Below are 19,124 nucleotides of genomic sequence, written 5' to 3'. Positions count from 1 at the left end.
AATATTATTTTGAATATACATATATTATCACATAATTTATATTTAATTAATTAGTTAATAGTTATAATACGAACATAAAAATTGTTTTAGAATTAATAATATTTATTTATATTTTTAATATTATTAGTTAAATTTCTGTATATGTATCCATGTGTGCATTTTCCCATTTATAATAAATTATCTAATATTATTACTTTTATTTAAAGATTCCTATAATCCTATAATCAATTCTATTCTTATAATGTCAAAATATTTCTTATAATTTTTATAATAGCAATATCTCTCCTATCTAGTTTATTATTTTCACTATACAAATAGTTTGTTTATTTGTTATATAAATTCGGAAATAATTACATACTCGAATAAATATTTTACAAAATTAATTTGTTTTCAAATATTTTTTGACACAAAATTATAAAATTTTAATTTACTTATATAACAATCATAATATGGATATTGCAGTTACATATACAGCTTTAGAAATTTTAATATCTTTAAGTTATAATTTTAATATTCTTAAATTGTTGTGACTTGCCATAATTATTTCCTTATAGGCCACATATAATTCCATAATAATATTTAGACTATATCTTTTGTTTGATTTTGTATTATTCAATGATTTAAGTTTAAGTCAGAGTGAGAACGCCTAACAATTAAATATAAATAATAATAAAATAAACAATCAAATAATAGCCAAGCAATTAAAATTTAGGTAACAAAAAGTCTCATAACATATAACGTTCAGCAAATGATAATTAATCTATATTTTAAAATACATATTTTAATATTATAATTTTATATTTCTTTTACGTATAAACATATATGTAATAGTACTTGAAATATTTTGACAATAAATTAAAAATAACGTGGTGTATATACGTTGTAGTGCGCTAATACTCTCTTTGTCAACTTTGTTATCGTACAACGACAGGAGATATTAATATGACTAAAATGACTTTACTATATTATATTAATTAGTATAATTATAAAGTATTACGGATTACATAAAACAATATATGAAAGCACTCTGATATGGAGATTTTCCAAAGTGTAAAGATTAAAAATTAATAATTACAGACATAGGTAGACATGAAAATTAATTTCTTTTTGTTTATTAAATGTATACAAAATTCACAAAATAAAATACACAATCCATAATTCTTAAAATATGCATATAAATATTACTTTAAACATTTGTGTAGGATTTTATGTATGTATATATGTATTATAATATGTGACATATGTTATTGACATTGTTTATTTCCGATTATCTATTGGAACGGTAAAATTTTGATAGTGTAGATATAACAATAAGTAATAACGATATTAACGGTGTGCAGTGTGTAATAACCGCAGTGTCAACTGCAACTAATTCTCGTAAGAAAAGGAACTGTATGATAAATAACATAACATTTTTATATCCAAGATGAATCATTAAAATTAGAATATGATGTATCTTTCTTTTTAAAGATATATAATAAAGTAGAATTTAAATAATACTGAAGTATGAACTCACACGATGAGTATCTTAATTTCTAATAAATCTTAATCTTCATCTTAATTCCTTTTAAGTTATCATTTTCAAAATTGTTGACATTTTATTAATTATTTCTATTTCTTTTATTTTTCTTTTTCTTATAAACCTATATAAATCTCTAAATTTTCATACATATAGTGTGCATCTGACAAGAACGTTAATTTTATTTATTATAATATTGCATATTGTTACAAAATGTCTTTAAATTAAGAATTTAAAGATTAAAGAACGGAAACTTTTTTAATATATTTTACATTTAATTCATATATTTTTAAATAAATAATAAAAAATTGGATAATAAAATTAGAATGTTAAAAATTACAATTTTTAATATCGTGCACACATTTATTCTATATACTTTTCCGTAATGGCATATAATCAATGATTTGCAAGATTAATTCGAATATTGCTTCAATGTACCTATTCAAAACGAGTGAAAAAGAAACGATAAATGTTTATTTTCTATCGTTGTTAAAAAAATGTTTGTACGATTAATGAATTGATACTTAACTTTTATAATTAATATAGATGATAGAGATAAATTAATAGCATTTTAACATGATTAAAATGACTTTAATATATTATATTAATTAGAATAATTATAATATATTATTTACGTATTACATAAAAAATAAATATATGAAAGTGCGTTGATATGGAAATGCTTTAATTTTCAACATGTAAAAATTAAAAATTATTATTTATAGATATAAACAAATAAATACTTTTTTTTCTATATTGCTTATTAAATTGTATATGAAATTAACAAAATATATAATAAATAAATAAATATCAAAAATTAAGATATTCAATAAATCTTAAAATATCTTAAATATTAAGTAAAATATCATAAATTTAATTCTAAATTTAAATTTTTTAGGATATGATGACCTTATATGACTTGTAAATATGTTTGTATTTATATATGTATTTATTACGATGTCTATTACATCGACATTGCCAGTTTTCGATTACCTCTTGAAGCGTTAAGATTACGAGAGTACAGATTAACAATTCACGGTGATAAAGTATTAATTGCAACTAATTCTGATAAGAAGAGGAATTTTGTCATAATTAACATAGCATTTTTAGTATACAAGGTGAGTAACTAGAAACAGAATATTATATAACTTTCTCTTTAAAGTACGTAAAAGATATATAAAACGCAATTTAAATAGAAGTACTAGAATATGAACATATAAAATAAGATTATATTACTTTAAAAAATTTTTTTCAAAATTGTTGTATTGTTGAACATTTTATTGATTTTTTTTATTTCTTTTTCTTTCTTTGTTCCACAAACTTGTATATATATATATATATATATATACATATTTTTTTTATTTTATATACATATATTGTATATTTGACAAAAACACTAATTTTATGTATTATAGTATTGTTATAAAATGACTTTGAATTAGAAGTTTAAGGATTAAAGAAAAATATTTGTAAAATTTTTTAAAATTTAATCCAAATATTATTGAATGAATAATAAAAAATTGGATAACTACAATGTTAATATAATACCGTACATATATTTGTTTTATATCTTTTTGCAATATTAATAATAATTTGCAAGATTACTTTAAAATCGATTACTGATTCGATATATTTATTTAAGCGAATAATGAGCAAACGATAAATGTTTCTCTCGTTACTAAAAAAAATATGTATAATATATAAGACATATAAAAACATTCAACTTGTCTTTGACCTAGTTGCGCGCACACACACACACATACACATACACACACGCGCGTGCGCCCATATATCTATGAGTGTATACATGCCTGAAGAGTCATACCAACAAAGTCGAATAAAATTTAATTTTCCGTTGACTATTCCGTTGATTATTTTTATTGCTAGTTTTTGAAAACATGATTATCTACGAAACAACAAATTTTAAAAATAACATGTTTATATATGTAGATCGGTCTGTTATTCATCACGGATGAAATTACGCAAGAAAATTAATTTTAAAAAATACTTTATAAATTTATTTGCAGTAAAGTTTATTATCTAAATTTTATTTTATATTTGCCTTTCTTTCAACAGGGACAGTTGTTACAGATACCTAAAAATTAACATGGCATTACTAAGACTGTTATTTTATAGCTGTCTTATATTTATCACCTTAATAACATTTTCAATTAATGAAAATACAAAAAACTCATCGATAACATTTAATGATTATTTTGATGATATAATGCCAGTGGATTACGACGTCAAGTTAATACCATATTTCAAAGAAGACAAAGAACATGAAATATATCAATATAATCTTTATAATCCACATATAGATAATTATCAAACAGAAGGCAACTTTGTTTTCTACGGTGAATTAAGTGCCATTTTCAATATTTCCCGTTCATTTTCAAAAATAGGTTTAAATTCACCGACATTAATACACTATTTATCTGGAGATTTGGAAAGATGTTTAACCGATGGATTTTCAAGATATAAATATTTAGCGTCAAAATTTACATATAATGCTGCAAAGCAAATTTCCTTTTTCGATTTTAGTTTCTTATTATCTAGTGGATGTTACAGACTAAATACAAAATTTGTCACTGCAATTGATAACACGGAAAACATTATTACTTCTTTGAAGACTGTAGTCGAAAAGGGAAAATCATTCGAAATGTGAGTAATATTAAGAGCACAATATAAATTTTTATCATTGTGTTGCTCTCGCATCTTTTATCTTTTTTTTATAATATTTAATTATATAATATTATACATCACTATTTCTATTTCACTTTATATTACTGAAAAATGTCATCATAAATAATCATTAAGAAAAATCGAGCAAAATTTAAATATATGTTGGAAAAATTATATAAAATTTATTGTTCTAAATTTGAAACATATTAAAGTAAACGTTTCGGCTGTACGCAGCCTTTTTCAATACCATTTTATCTGTATATAGTGAAACGCGAAAAATTAAAGTAAAGATAGATAGCATGTCACAAACGGGTCACATTAAAGGGTCACATTAAAGGGTCACATTAATATAAAAATTCTAACGTCAATGTACAAATAAAGATAAACCAACATTAACAATTCAACGCAAAACCAAAATCCACGCGAAACGCAAGTCTCACACAATAATTTTTTTAGACAATACGCGACGATCATCATAATTTTTTCTTCGTAGGACAATCATTACTTCTTCGGTAGAGGGCGAGAAACAATAACCGTTTACTGCTGACGAATCATGCGTTTTTTTAAAAAAGGGGGGCGAGGCCGTGATTTCTATGAAAAGTAAAATAGGAAGAGTCTCACTATAATGATCGCTCAAAATAAAGTCGTGTTACAAATGTGGAGCTGAATTAAAGATTTTTAGCTTACTGTTCTTGTTCATAATGACTTTCAAAATAATTTTAAACTTCTCACGAAACGCTCTTACAAAAAGATAGAGAAACAAACTCATTTCCAATAAATTCGCAATTAAACTAATAATGTTGATCTAAAGGTCGAGGACCAAACTTTCTTTTATTCAGACAAACATTTTGTTTTTTCGAAATTATCATCGTCTAACAAACAAGTTGTTATGTGTTTTTTAGTTCCTGTAATATGTCAAAATATGATTTATTTAACAATACTGTATTTTTATTTGAATTTAATCCGTTATTCTGATCCCTAATGTGTAACATTTCCGAAATAAGTCTCTTGTGATAGTTAGATTCATAATCCAAAATTTTCACGTCGTTCCAATTAAATGTATGTTTTTCTTTTAGTATATGTTCCGAAATAACCGAATGTTTGTCTGAACTTAGTTTTATGTTATTGATATGTTCTTTTATGCGTGTCTGTAATTGTCTCTTAGTTTGTCCCACATATGACGCATTACAACCATTACAATTTATTTTATATATGACATTTGAATTCGTCATGAAAAGATTCTTGTCTTTTCGTACTTTTATAAATTTATCCAATTTATTCAAGCATCGATATCCTATTAGATATTCTGCTTTTTCAATCTTTGAAACTGTCATTTCCGAAAGGTTTTTAACATATGGAACAACACAAATCTTTTTCATTACCCTGTCATTACAATTATCAGAAGAAGTTGTTGGTTCTATTTGGTTGTTTTTGACTAAAATTCTCTTGGAGATGAGGTTGTTGATTCTTCTGTTCACAAATTTGAAGATTATTTCAAGAGGATAACCGTTGCCTAATAATATATTGATAGTTAATATAATGTTCTTTTTATGGAATTGTGGGTGTGACAACAATAATGCTCTATCAATCATATTGTAAATAATTCCGATTTTTTGGCTGAACGGATGATTGAAAAAGAACGATAATAATCTTCCTGAAAAAGTTTTTTTATTTTGAGCGATCATATAGTGAGACTCTTCCTATTTTACTTTTTATAGAAACCACGGCCTCGCCCCTCTTTTTTGAAAAAACGCATGATTCGTCAGCAGTGGACGGTTATTGTTTCTCGCCCTCTACCGAAGAAGTAATGATTGTCCTACAAAGAAAAAATTATAATGATCGTCGCGTATTGTCTAAAAAAATTATTGTGTGAGACTTGCGTTTCGCGTGGACTTTGGTTTTGCGTTGAATTGTTAATATTGGTTTATCTTTATTTGTACATTGACGTTAGAATTTTTATATTAATGTGACCCGTTTGTGACATGCTATCTATCTTTACTTTAGTTTTTCGCGTTTCACTATATACAAATAAAATGGTATTAAAAAAGGCTGCGTACAGCCGTAACGTTTACTTTAATATATTTCAAATTTAGAACAATAAATTTTACATAATTTTTCCAACATATATTTAAATTTTGCTTGATTTTTGGCCATTTTTCTTAATGATTATTTGTAGACAGAATTACGAGCGTTACAGAGTTTTGTCTTTTCTTAATGTCATCATAACATTTTATACTATGTTTGAATTTTTAATTAATTCTATTTATTATTACATACGTGAAATATAAAAAATATATCATGGAAAGTTGAATAGTTTAGATGGAAATGTAATAATTTATACTTTATGTCGTTTTATATATATATAACAGGGTGAATCGTAACTAATTATTTTTTATGTGAGTCATAATTTTTTAATCATGTTAGAGATAATTTTCCCTTAGTCAAAATATTGGGACATCAATTCAATAACTTGAATTATAAGCGATTAAGTAAGAAGGGTTTTTCGTAAATATTGAGGCTTCATAATCAAAAAATAAATATTTTATAGTTTATGTATAATTAAAGTAAAAAAGTTTATATTGCAAATAATTCATTAATATAAAAAAATTAAGATAGCTAAAAAAATGACAATGATTTTTAAAACTCGAAAACCTCACAAGTAAACAAAAATTTATTTATATGCACTTTGTAGCAGACTCAAAGTCATGTAAATTTTTCTTATTCAACTTTCTTCTAACTTTAATCAATTGCGACATTTGTTTGGACATTTACGGACAGACACTCTGTATATATAATGCTATTGATTTATAAAAATTATCCTTATTTATAACAATATTACTAAAATGTTGTAGGTTGGACGGAATACATTTTCAGGCGACTGGAGCTCGACGATTGTTTCCATGCTGGGATAAGCTGACAAGCAAGGCCACTTTTCACATTTCCATAAAGCATCATCGCAAATACCAAGTTTTTTCAAATATGCCGGTACAAGAAAAGGAAACCTGCATACATGAAATAGATAAAACTGAAACATATATGAAGTGGACATGCTTTCATACTACTCCTCCAATGTCCACTTATATCGTGACGGTTGTAATCACGCCAGCAGATTTTCTTAAAATTGAGACGAATCAATCTAAAATTATTATATGGCGTAGACCCGAATTAGATCATACGGAATTTGCTAAAATGATAGCAACCAGAGCAATGTCAAAATTTGAACATGAATGGAAAGAATTGGAAATACCAATAGTGCAATTTGTTGCACTCCATAGTTTGCAATATGACAATGAGAACTGGGGTCTTCTGTTAAATAGGTAATTCAAAAATTAAAAAAAATATGAATTTATTCAAATACAATTTATATATGAAGCAAAATTAGAAATAATTAAATTAAAAATATAAAATTAGAATTTAGAAATTCATACATTAAAATATAATTGTTTTAATGTAGAATTTTTATATATGTACATTATTATACATATATTTTTATAACTAATTATAGGTTGATTTCAATCATATATACATATATATATCACGTATATGACAATAACTTATGTTATAATTTTTATGTAATGAGTATATATATATATATATATATATATATATATATATATAATTAGAGGTTGACTTCAATACATCATATATACATATGTACATCACGTATATGACAATAATTTATGTCACAATTTTTATATAATCGGTAGAAAACAGTATACAAAACAATATCCAATTATACCATATCGATTATATTATCCGTTTAGAAGATATTTTTAATTTTAAGTCAGAAAATATATCAAAATTATTATTTGGCCAAGTTTATGTAATTACTAAGCTCTTGCAAATTTGATTTCTATATTTTTTAGTGAAACAGATATTATTTACGATGAAAATCTAGATTCTGTTGCGCATAAAATAGAAGTAGCGCGGTTGATAGGGCGCAAAATGGCATATCAATGGTTTGCTGATATAATTAATCCATTTTGGTCATCTGAGTTATGGTTAATCGATGGTCTTACTACATTGTATGGAATTGATGCTATCGATTCCATCGAGGTAATTTTTTTATATTTTTTTAGTAATATTCTTAATGTATCAATTATATATAATGTATATATTATATATTTTTATATGTTTCTTATGTTTTATGTTAAATACAATGTTATTATATTTATGTAAGTAGATATAATGTTGGTTATAATAAGAAAATGAAAAGCTTTTACACTATTTTTAACATTAAATATGTCGTATAAAAATTGCTACAGCTATTTATAAACTTTTGTCTTATTTGGAAAGACTAAACTGTATATTGGTTCTCGATATTTTCAAATCGTTATAAAAAATTTGCAATGTAGAGAGAAATAATACCATAATTTTCAATTATTACAAATAGTTTTGAATGATATCATTATTTCACACACTACACATTACTTTATCGAACAATTTTACTATATTTTGTAATGTTGATAAAAAATTTTCAAATTTCCGTTTAATAAAACCATTAAATGTGTACCGTTAATATTTCATTCGGCTAATTATTCATTTAATCATATTAAATCTTTTTTCGTTAGGGTTACAAAAATTCCGAAATGTTGGATTTATTTATAGTTCAGGTTTATTATGAATCACTTCGTTTGGAGACCCACAATCAATCTTTTATAAAGGAAGCCAATTTTTCCGAAAATAATGCATTTTCTTCTTTTTACCGTTACGTTAAAGGTAAAAAAATCAATAAATTTATTTGAATGAATCAAGTCAATAAATATATTTAAATATAAGTATATAAATACATATATATATATATATATATATATATATATATTAGTATACTAAAATTAAAAAATTTAATAAAATAAGTATATATATATATATATATATATATATATATATATGTATATGTATGTATATACATGTATAAATATACATATAGATATATAGATATATATAAATTATGAAAAATGTAGTTGAAAGACTTCTAAACCAACTTATATATAAATCACATTGTATGATTTGAATTGTAGCACCTTTAATATTACGCACGCTGCAGTATCTAACTACAGATAAAATGTTTCAATGGAGCGTTTATGTATATTTAAAGTCGTGAGTATATTATGAAATATATTGTATATACTATATTAATATTATATTATTTACTTATACATTATAGAACTTAGCATATAAAATATTAAATAATGCAATTATGTAAGCTGTATAAAGTGTACAAATTAAATAACACTCTGATATTTTTTGATACGTAATTAACGATCAGTACCGATTTTACTGTGTCAATAATGCCAAATTTTAACCAATATAGTGAAGTTAAGTCGAAGAGTCTTCTCCAACATTTATGGCTTACCATACAGGATATTTTAAGCAAATTATATCCTGAGAAAGAACGAATCCTTTCTTCGACAATAAATGATTGGATGAAATCTATAAATTATCCTGTGTTGAAAATAACGCGAGATTTTGCGTATAAAGCAAATGTATATAGTATAACAATAGAAAATTATGAAATAGTTAAAAAATACGCTTTCTGGGTACCTGTAACTTATACCTCCCAGAATAATTTAAATTTTGAGAAGCTTAAAATGCCGCTTTTTGACAAAAGATTAAAAGTTTTGTCGTCGTTCCAGCCAACTAGCCAAGTTGGTCTAAAAGATAATGGTTGGGTAATATTCAATTTACGACAAACGGGTAAATATTGATTAACAAATTTATTATATTTCTACATAATTAAAATATGAAACCATTATATAATGTTAACTATATTCTTTTTTAATAACATTACGCAATATATGAATAAATAGTAATAATATAAATACATAGTAGCATTATATAATATTTCAAAATATATTGTATCAGGTATTCTTTGCATTTTACTATCAATTAACGTGAAATAAATTCAATTTTGCACATATTATTATTTAAACTAAAATAAAGATAAATAGATTTATAATTTCTTAGAGTTTTATTCTACGCAATATTACAATAAATATCACTCAGAAGTAATGTTTTTCTTAATTATTATAATTTTTCTTTTTTCTTTTAATACTTGGAATTACACAAATATTTAAAATGCAGATAATTATAAATATATTTTAATAAATATAATAAATCAATTAAGTGAAAATCTAATAATATAAAAATTATTTACTACAAGATACTATCGCGTTAATTACGATCCTGAAAATTGGCAAAAAATTGCAGAATATTTAAACTCAACAGAATATACAAAAATACATGTTCTTAATCGTGCTAAAATCATCGACGATGCATTTTATTTTATGATAAATGGCCAACTCAATTCTTCCCTATTCTGGAACTTGACGAGCTATCTTGGACAAGAGACAAATTATATAGCATGGTATCCTATGATAAAAGCTTTTGAACACATGTCGAGCATCTTTCCATTTCCAGATGAAGGAGTCCAAAATATCAAGATAAATAATAATAGAATTAATCGTTAGAAGAGTTTTTATATTATTTTATGTCATATTTTCCATGAAAATAAAATATATGTAGCTAAAGATTCAAATACCTTTTTCTGTATTTTTTTTAGGATAAATTAAAATCTTTTTTATTTAAAAAAAAGTCTTTATTTCAGTCTTATATTATAATTATTAAACATATATTAGATTTTTGAATAATTATTTTTTTCATATTTTTTAAGTAATTTTCTATTAAAATTTCAATTTAAAATTATATGTACGTATAGTAATTAAACGTACGTATAGTAATATAGAATAGAGCGGTAATTTTGTAAGAGTATCAGAAGTTGTTAATCAATTAAAGTTTACTTTGTATAGTTGCATGTGCGACATCATATATAGGTTCTCCTTTAATTTTTCTTATTTTTGATTGTAGAAATAGATGTTAAAGACAAAAATTGTTTGGCTCAAAAGGGTGTATGTGCATATATATATATATATATATATATATATATATATATATATATATATATATATATGATATGGTGACATTAATTTGACTTTAAGTGTACAAGCCAAGGTCAAACTAATTGCATTATCTCATGTTCTCTTTGAAGCCAAACAACTATTTTGTGAAACATTGATTCTATAATTAAATATAATAAAATTTTTAAAATGGAGAGAATAAATTAAAATAAAATGTATGTATATATGTATATGTGTTGCTAGTACGGACTTAAAACTATTATGTCTTTTAATATGTATAGAATATCTCATTTTAGAGTATCCCAAAAGTGACTCCCTTTTCTCTTATAAATTAAAAAAGATATACAATGATAAATATACATATATTAAATTAGTTCAAACTAAAAATATGTAGAAAATATAGGCTTAGTATAAGTTGCTACTTTAGCCAAGAAAAAGGTTAGATTTTTAAGATGAGAAGAGTACTTGATTGAGATTGGCTCATTTTAAAGGTTGTTTGGCATTGGCTTAATTTCGGCAAGAAGAGACACTCATCTGACTTTTTCTTATAGACATAATAAGTATAGAATGATTGTGAACGTTCGAGAAGTGAGAATAAGCTAATCGTAGAAAAAGATACTTTGAACTGTGCTCTCACGTTCTCTCTCGCTCGCGCATGCTATGGCTGTGTGTGTGGTTCAAATTAAACTGTATTGTGAGTGTAGTAGTTATTTACTAAAGCTATCCGTATTAACGAACAGAGAGATACGTATAATTTTTTTTATAAAAATGTGTCTATTTTGATATAAGAAAATTTGTAGCGCTATGATTTGAAATAAATACAACGACTTAATGTAAATACTTTACATATTATAAGAGTTTTATGGGCTTGAAACATCACAAATAATGTCTGCCATTTTACTTTTGGTCCAGCGATATGCTAATTTGAGCGTTAAAGATATATATAATCACTTAACATTGTCATTTAATTATATTACAAAATAAGTCGAGTGTACCATATTGCAAAATTGACTAAACGTTTTTTTAAACACTTTTTAATTTTTTTTTAACTATCTATGCTTAGATTTTTGTCAAGCATTGTATATATATATATATACATATACAGTGCTTAACAAAAGAAAATATATATATATAAATCCACGCACACATACTAATATATGTATTCAGAATGTTTATGAAAAGCCATCAGAATTTTAAAAATTAACTTATTAAATTAAATCATATTGATTCAATAAGTGAGATACATTTATTCTATTTGGTTGAGCGTTTTTTATTAAATTAAAAAGTTTTTACTCGTATAAACACAAATTTTTTACGTTAACATATAACGCTCTCACATAAATTTGAGATTAAAATTAATACATTAATTGAATAATGTTGAGAATGAAACGAGATTGATTTCTTTTCCAACATATTAGTTTTCCACTCGAATCGTGTTCGTACAAAGCTAGACATTGAAATTTTTTAACTGTTTTTCACATAAAGAGATTTGTCACATAAAGTGATGTAATATTAGGACTTTGCAGTGGCTGTTCGATCAGCCTGCTTCCCTTTCAATCTACTTATTGAGAAATTGAATGTCCAACGCTACACGCTTACTGTAAACCGATATAATTATTTGATTTGGATAACTTTTAGGAGAAAATAAAAAATATATTGGCCAATCTATTTGAGAAAATAAAATATGAAGAAGATCTTGAGGAAAGTGATTTTACTAAATGTTTAAGGCAAGAAGCCATTAAATGGTTGTGTATTCTCGATGACACGAATTGCCTCAGAAAGGCTAACGATAAATTGATGTCGCATACTCTGTATATGTCGGATACAAGTAAGTAATTTTTCTTGTTACAGTTTTTTACCATTATTTGCATATTCAATGATTGAATGAAGATGCAATATTATAGCGCTAAATATGTTTAATCAAACTTTTATTTTTGGATGTTATAGACTTTTACCATGGTGGAAAGAGTGGATATACTGTAAAGGTTTGATATTAGCAAAGAGTAACGATTTGCGCAATGTGAAGGAATATTTAACGAAAAAATATAATAACGATAGATTTTTAGAATTTTTAGCTTGTGCTTCAAATAAAATTATGGAGGAATATTTAAAATCAATAATGTTTAAACATAATGAAATATATCATAAAGCACAAATCAAGAGAAATATGATTAGTTTCCTTTTTATTATTGCAAAACATACAAAGCACGATAATGTGTTTTTGTATATATTGGAAAATTTTGATAAATTAAAACCAAGGTATAACTGGAAATATTTTTTTCTTGTACGAACACTTTTTACAATTATGAACATTAATTACTTATAACTATATGTGTTGTTTTATAGAGGTGTCAATGGAATTGCCATTATTATTAGCATTATTAATCATGTGTATTCTGAAAAACAATTAATGCAGGTAAATTTTATAGATCCGGTTATTTTTTTATTATTAAGCTTATTTATATCGAATGTTTATATATATACACAGAAATACAATTAAATGTGGTAAATTTTCTAAATTCGGTTATTTCTTTTATTATTAAGCTTATTTATGTCTAATGTAAACATGTATCTATAAATATATATATATATATATATATACACATGTATACATTAGATATAAATAAGCTTAATAATAAAAAAAAGAACCGGATCAATATAATTTACCACATTTAATTGTTCTATATATTTATATATATTGCAGTCTTTTATAAAAAACAGAGCCTTTTTATAAAACGCCGAATCTTTATAAGTTAACGTTTAAAGATTTACAAAGTGTCTGAAACACATATACTTTAAAAGATAATTCTTTGTTGAAAAATAATAATGATCTTTCATATAACCATATATTCCTATATCGCTTTCTTGTGAAATATACTTTACTAAAAGGGGAGGTAAAGATTAAGTTTTTACTTATTTTTCCTAAATTTTGGACAAATTAAAAAAATGAAATTTGATGGTAATTTTTCACTAACAAAAAAGATATTTTTATATTATTTTTTTTATTTTCTCGTATCATTAAAAAAAAAAGATGAAATTATGCATGATATGTTTTTTTTTGATAATTTTTTAATTGAATTATTGATTTTACGAAAATAATATAACAATAGAGTTTTTAAAAAAATCAATCTTTTTCACGTATATTTATAGATGTTGACATTATGGCTTGTTAAAAAGTTTTAATAAAAGTTGAATTGGGATTGCCAAGTTCATTCTTTTATAACAATGCGAGAAGATTAAAAAAATATAACTACATATTTTTTTTAATAGTAAAATGTCGACTAAATTTCATTTTTTTTAACTTGTCCAAAATTTAAGCAAAAAAAATTTAAAATTTAATTTTCACTTCTCTCTTTAGAGGAAAGTAGTTCATCATGGAAGAATTTAAAATATATGTTTATATGAAAATCCCCTTTTAATTTTCGACAAAGAATTATATCTTAAAAGTTTTTGCTCTTATTTATAGTTATCATTTAAATATCTATATGTATATATATATATATATATATATATATATATATATACATGTATAATATTTTATTTGAATTATTTGAATTATGTTGATAATACGAAATAATAATAATAATTAGGCATATTAAGGGCGACTTCAGAGATTTGAATGAATTTGACGTGTTGTAAAACTTATGACCCTGAATAACATCTAAATGTTTTGCCATCGCTCGTTGTTCGTTAAAAAGTTATAAACAAAAATAATTTTTACAAATTACATGTAATTTTCGATACTATGTACATTTTATAAAAGCACAATTTAACTTTTAGCATTTAGCATTTACTACACATGGATAAATTGACCATACTTAATTGTATTATACTTTTCCATATGGGTTTCCAAAATTCTATGCAAAATGCAGTTTATTCTACAGCACCTTTCTTTTCAGTACAAAACGAGATTTATTACTTGCACGATTTCACATGGGTTTTCAACTTTTAACATAAAGCAAAATAAAAATTATTAACGTATATCAGTATCACAGTTATATACAGGTTGAGTTATGTTGCATATATTTCTGTATAACACACATCATATATTTACTTTTCAAATGTACAAAATGGCAGAAAATGATAGTTTCATACCTGAAAAAATTTAGATTATCGTATTTAGTATACTTGTTTTACAATTTAAAACTGTATCCTAAAATCTGAAAATTATTGTAATTTGAATATCATTTTGTTTTTTTTAAAAAACTATGAGTGACGCTTGAAACTTTTTGATTATTCAAGATCATAATACTACACGTTAAGATCATTCAAATCTGTGAGGTCATTAATATGTCATTAATATTGGTCATTTAAATCTTTGAAGTCACCCTTATGCATAATTACTATTATTTATTATTTTCAACATACTTAAAATAAAATATTATACAGATCCGGTAAAGATTAAATCAAAGCAAATGAACATGTACAGCGCATTAAACTGAACAGAAAAGTCCTTTTCAGTTTTATGCACTTTATCTGCTTACGAACGTTGATTTAATCTTTACCGGACATCCTGTCTATATGATGTACAAACATACAGCTGTTTTTAAATAAGAGCAATTTTAGGCACATTTTAGGAAATAATTTTTTTTCTAAAATTACAAAAGGTTTTTCATGTTCTGCCTTTATTATGCTTAATTACCAAAATACTGTTTCGGTTACAAATTCTTAAATTAAAAAATTTATGTTAAAGTAAATTACTATTTATTGACAATAAATATTGATTAAGTTATTCTATGTAGCTCAAAAACGTCATGAAAAATATCATTGAGCCTGAAGCATACAAAAATAGTATTGAACGTATATGGGATAAAAAAAGAATTTTCTCTGACAAGTACTATTATCTCCCTGACAAGGTATACTTTATGAATTAAAAACTATATTTATATTAGGTTTTCTATTAATAAATTTATTTATATTTTTAATATACATATGTCATAAGCAGTATTTCGTTCTTTAATTACATAAGTCTTTTAAGATAGCATAAAATGATAACATTAATTCAAAATAATCTGTCTTAGGAAAATATTGAAACTAGGTTTTACGAGTATAAAAATTTTGTGGAAGAATGGATGTTGGACGCTGACAAAAAACTGCTGAGACGTTTACATGAAATCGAAGAAATAAAGAAATATTTTAAGATATATTCTTTTTTTCCTTAAAATAATAAGAACTTTTCAAAAGAAATTAATCGTAAATAATTATAATAACAACAAAAAAAAATGTACATATATTATTTTTATAGTATTAAATTATCATATAAACAATATTTATACTTAAGTATATTACATACATATTCATATATATACATATACATATACTTATACATGTAACAATAATAACAGTTTAATATTATTAATTATAATATTTTGTTGATATTATTCTTAATATATTATTATATGAATTACTTTTAATTATTGTCTATGTGTATATAATAAATAAAATACTAAATTTGTAGTAATGACAACTGTTCAATAATATTATATATAATATATTTTATTAATATGATTTTGAATATACATATATTATGACATAACTTATATTATATTATAATTAATTAGTTAATAGTTATAATACCAACATAAAAATAGTTTTAGAATTTATAATATTTATTTATATTTTTAATATTATTAGTGAAATTTCTTTATATGTATCCATGTGTGCATTTTTTCATTTATAATAAATTATCTAATATTATTACTTTTGTTTAAAGATTCCCATAATCCTATAATCAATTCTATTCTTATAATATCAAAATATTTCTTATAATTTTTATAATATCAATATCTTTCCTATCTTTATTATTTTTTATTATTTTTACTATACAAATAGTTTATTTATTTGTTATATAAATTCAGAAATAAATATATACTCGAATAAATATTTTACAAAATTAATTTGTTTTAAAATAATTTTCAACACAAAATTATAAAATTTTAGTTTACTTATATAACATGCATAATATGGATATTGCAATTACATACACAGCTTTCGTAATTTTAATATTTTGAAGTTATTATTTTAATATTTTCAAATTGTTGTGACTTGCCATAATTATTTCCTTATAGGCCAGAATTACTTCCTTAATAATATTTAAACTTAAATATATTTTGTTTGATGTTGTATTGTTCGATAATTTAAGTTCAAGTCAGAGTAAGAACGCAAAACAATTAAATATAATAAATAATAATAAAATAAACTTTCAAAAAATAGTCAAGTAATTAAAATTTAGGTAACAAAAAGTCTCATAACATATTAGAATTATATACGTTCAGCAAATGATAATTAATCTATACTTTAAAATACATATTTTAATATTATAATTTTATATTTCACGTATAAACATATATGTAATAGTACTTGAAATATTTTGACAATAAATTAAAAATAACGTGGTGTATATACGTTGTAATGCGCTAATACTCTCTTTGTCAGCTTTGTTATCGTACAACGACAGGAGATATTAATATGACTAAAATGACTTTAATATATTATATTAATTAGTATAATTATAAAGTATTACGGATTACATAAAACAATATATGAAAGCACTCTGATATGGAGATTTTCCAAAGTGTAAAGATTAAAAATTAATAATTACAGACATAGGTAGACATGAAAATTAATTTCTTTTTGTTTATTAAATGTATACAAAATTCACAAAATAAAATACACAATCCCTAATTCTTAAAATATGCATATAAATATTACTTTAAACATTTGTGTAAGATTTTATGTATGTATATATGTATTATAATATGTGACATATGTTATTGACATTGTTTATTTCCGATTATCTATTGGAACGGTAAGATTTTGATAGTGTAGATATAACAATAAGTAATAACGATATTAACGGTTTGCAGTGTGACCGTGTCAACTGCAATTAATTCTCGTAAGAAAAGGAACTGTATGATAAATAACATAACATTTTTATATCCAAGATGAATCATTAGAATTAGAATATGATGTATCTTTCTTCTTAAAGATATATAATAGAGTAGAATTTAAATAGTACTGAAGTATGAACTCACACGATGAGTATCTTAATTTCTAATAAATCTTAATCTTTATCTTACTTCCTTTTAAGTTATTATTTTCAAAATTGTTGAGATTTTAATAATTTCTTCTATTTTTTTTTTTGTTTATTTTATAAACTTATATAATTCTCTAAATTTTCATACATATACAGTGTGCATCTGACAAATACGTTAATTTTATTTATTATAATATTGCATATTGTTACAAAATGTTTTTGAATTAAGAATTTAAAAGTTAAAAAACGAAAACTTTTTAAATATTTGTTATATTTAACTCATATATTTATAAATAAATAATAAAAAATTAAATAATATAATTACAATTTTAAAAATTACAATTTTTAATATCGTGCACACATTTATTTTATATATGTTTTCGTAATGCCATATAATCTGTGATTTGCAAGATTAATTCGAATATTGATTCAATGTATCTATTCAAAACGAGTAAAAAAGAATCGATAAATGTTTATTTTCTGTCGTCGTTAAAAAAAATGTTTGTATAATTAATGAATACTTAACTTTTATAATTCTTATATATGATTGAAATAAATATAAAGCATTTTAACATAATTAAAATGACTTTAACATATTATATTAAATAGAATAATTTATATATATAAATATATATATATTATGTATATAAAAATGTATATATAAAAAAAAAAAAATATAAATAATATATATATAAATATAATATATTATTTACGTATTACATAAAAAATAAATATGTGAAAGTACGTTTATATAGAAATGCTTTAATTTTGAACATGTAAAGATTAAAAATTATTATTTATAGATATAGAAAAACATAAATACTTATTTTTCTATATTGCTTATTAAATCGTATATAAAATTAACAAAATATATATTAAATAAATAAATATCACAAATTAGCATATTCAATGAATCTTAAAATATCTTAAATATTAAGTAAAATATCATAAATATATAATTCTAAAT

At 23.1% G+C, this 19,124-nt stretch overlaps 1 protein-coding gene across 1 annotated transcript; it reads left to right on the top strand.

The window, feature by feature from the left end:
* The first annotated feature begins 2,496 nt into the window (after nucleotides 1–2,496).
* On the top strand, nucleotides 2,497–15,995 carry LOC140664144 (aminopeptidase N-like). Its single transcript, XM_072888998.1, has 13 exons — nucleotides 2,497–2,637; nucleotides 3,596–4,183; nucleotides 7,057–7,521; nucleotides 8,071–8,260; nucleotides 8,776–8,923; nucleotides 9,226–9,304; nucleotides 9,519–9,905; nucleotides 10,368–10,669; nucleotides 11,072–11,112; nucleotides 12,760–12,953; nucleotides 13,069–13,380; nucleotides 13,468–13,537; nucleotides 15,864–15,995. Exons 2-13 carry the CDS (start codon nucleotides 3,627–3,629, stop codon nucleotides 15,993–15,995), a joined length of 2,877 nt encoding a protein of 958 aa, XP_072745099.1. The 5' UTR covers nucleotides 2,497–2,637; nucleotides 3,596–3,626.
* Nucleotides 15,996–19,124: the final 3,129 nt, after the last annotated feature.

The sequence above is a fragment of the Anoplolepis gracilipes genome, chromosome 1 (genome assembly GCF_047496725.1).
Source record: "Anoplolepis gracilipes chromosome 1, ASM4749672v1, whole genome shotgun sequence".
Taxonomy (NCBI): domain Eukaryota; kingdom Metazoa; phylum Arthropoda; class Insecta; order Hymenoptera; family Formicidae; genus Anoplolepis; species Anoplolepis gracilipes.
This window is presented reverse-complemented; position numbering and strand designations above follow the sequence as displayed.

Bases quoted from the DNA above. Each gene is read 5' to 3' on its own strand.
- LOC140664144 (XM_072888998.1), top strand. From the start codon at position 3,627: ATGGCATTACTAAGACTGTTATTTTATAGCTGTCTTATATTTATCACC. The intron at 4,184-7,056 runs GTGAGTAATATT...AAAATGTTGTAG, and splicing joins AAGGGAAAATCATTCGAAAT to GTTGGACGGAATACATTTTC. The intron at 13,538-15,863 runs GTAAATTTTATA...TATTCTATGTAG, and splicing joins CTGAAAAACAATTAATGCAG to CTCAAAAACGTCATGAAAAA.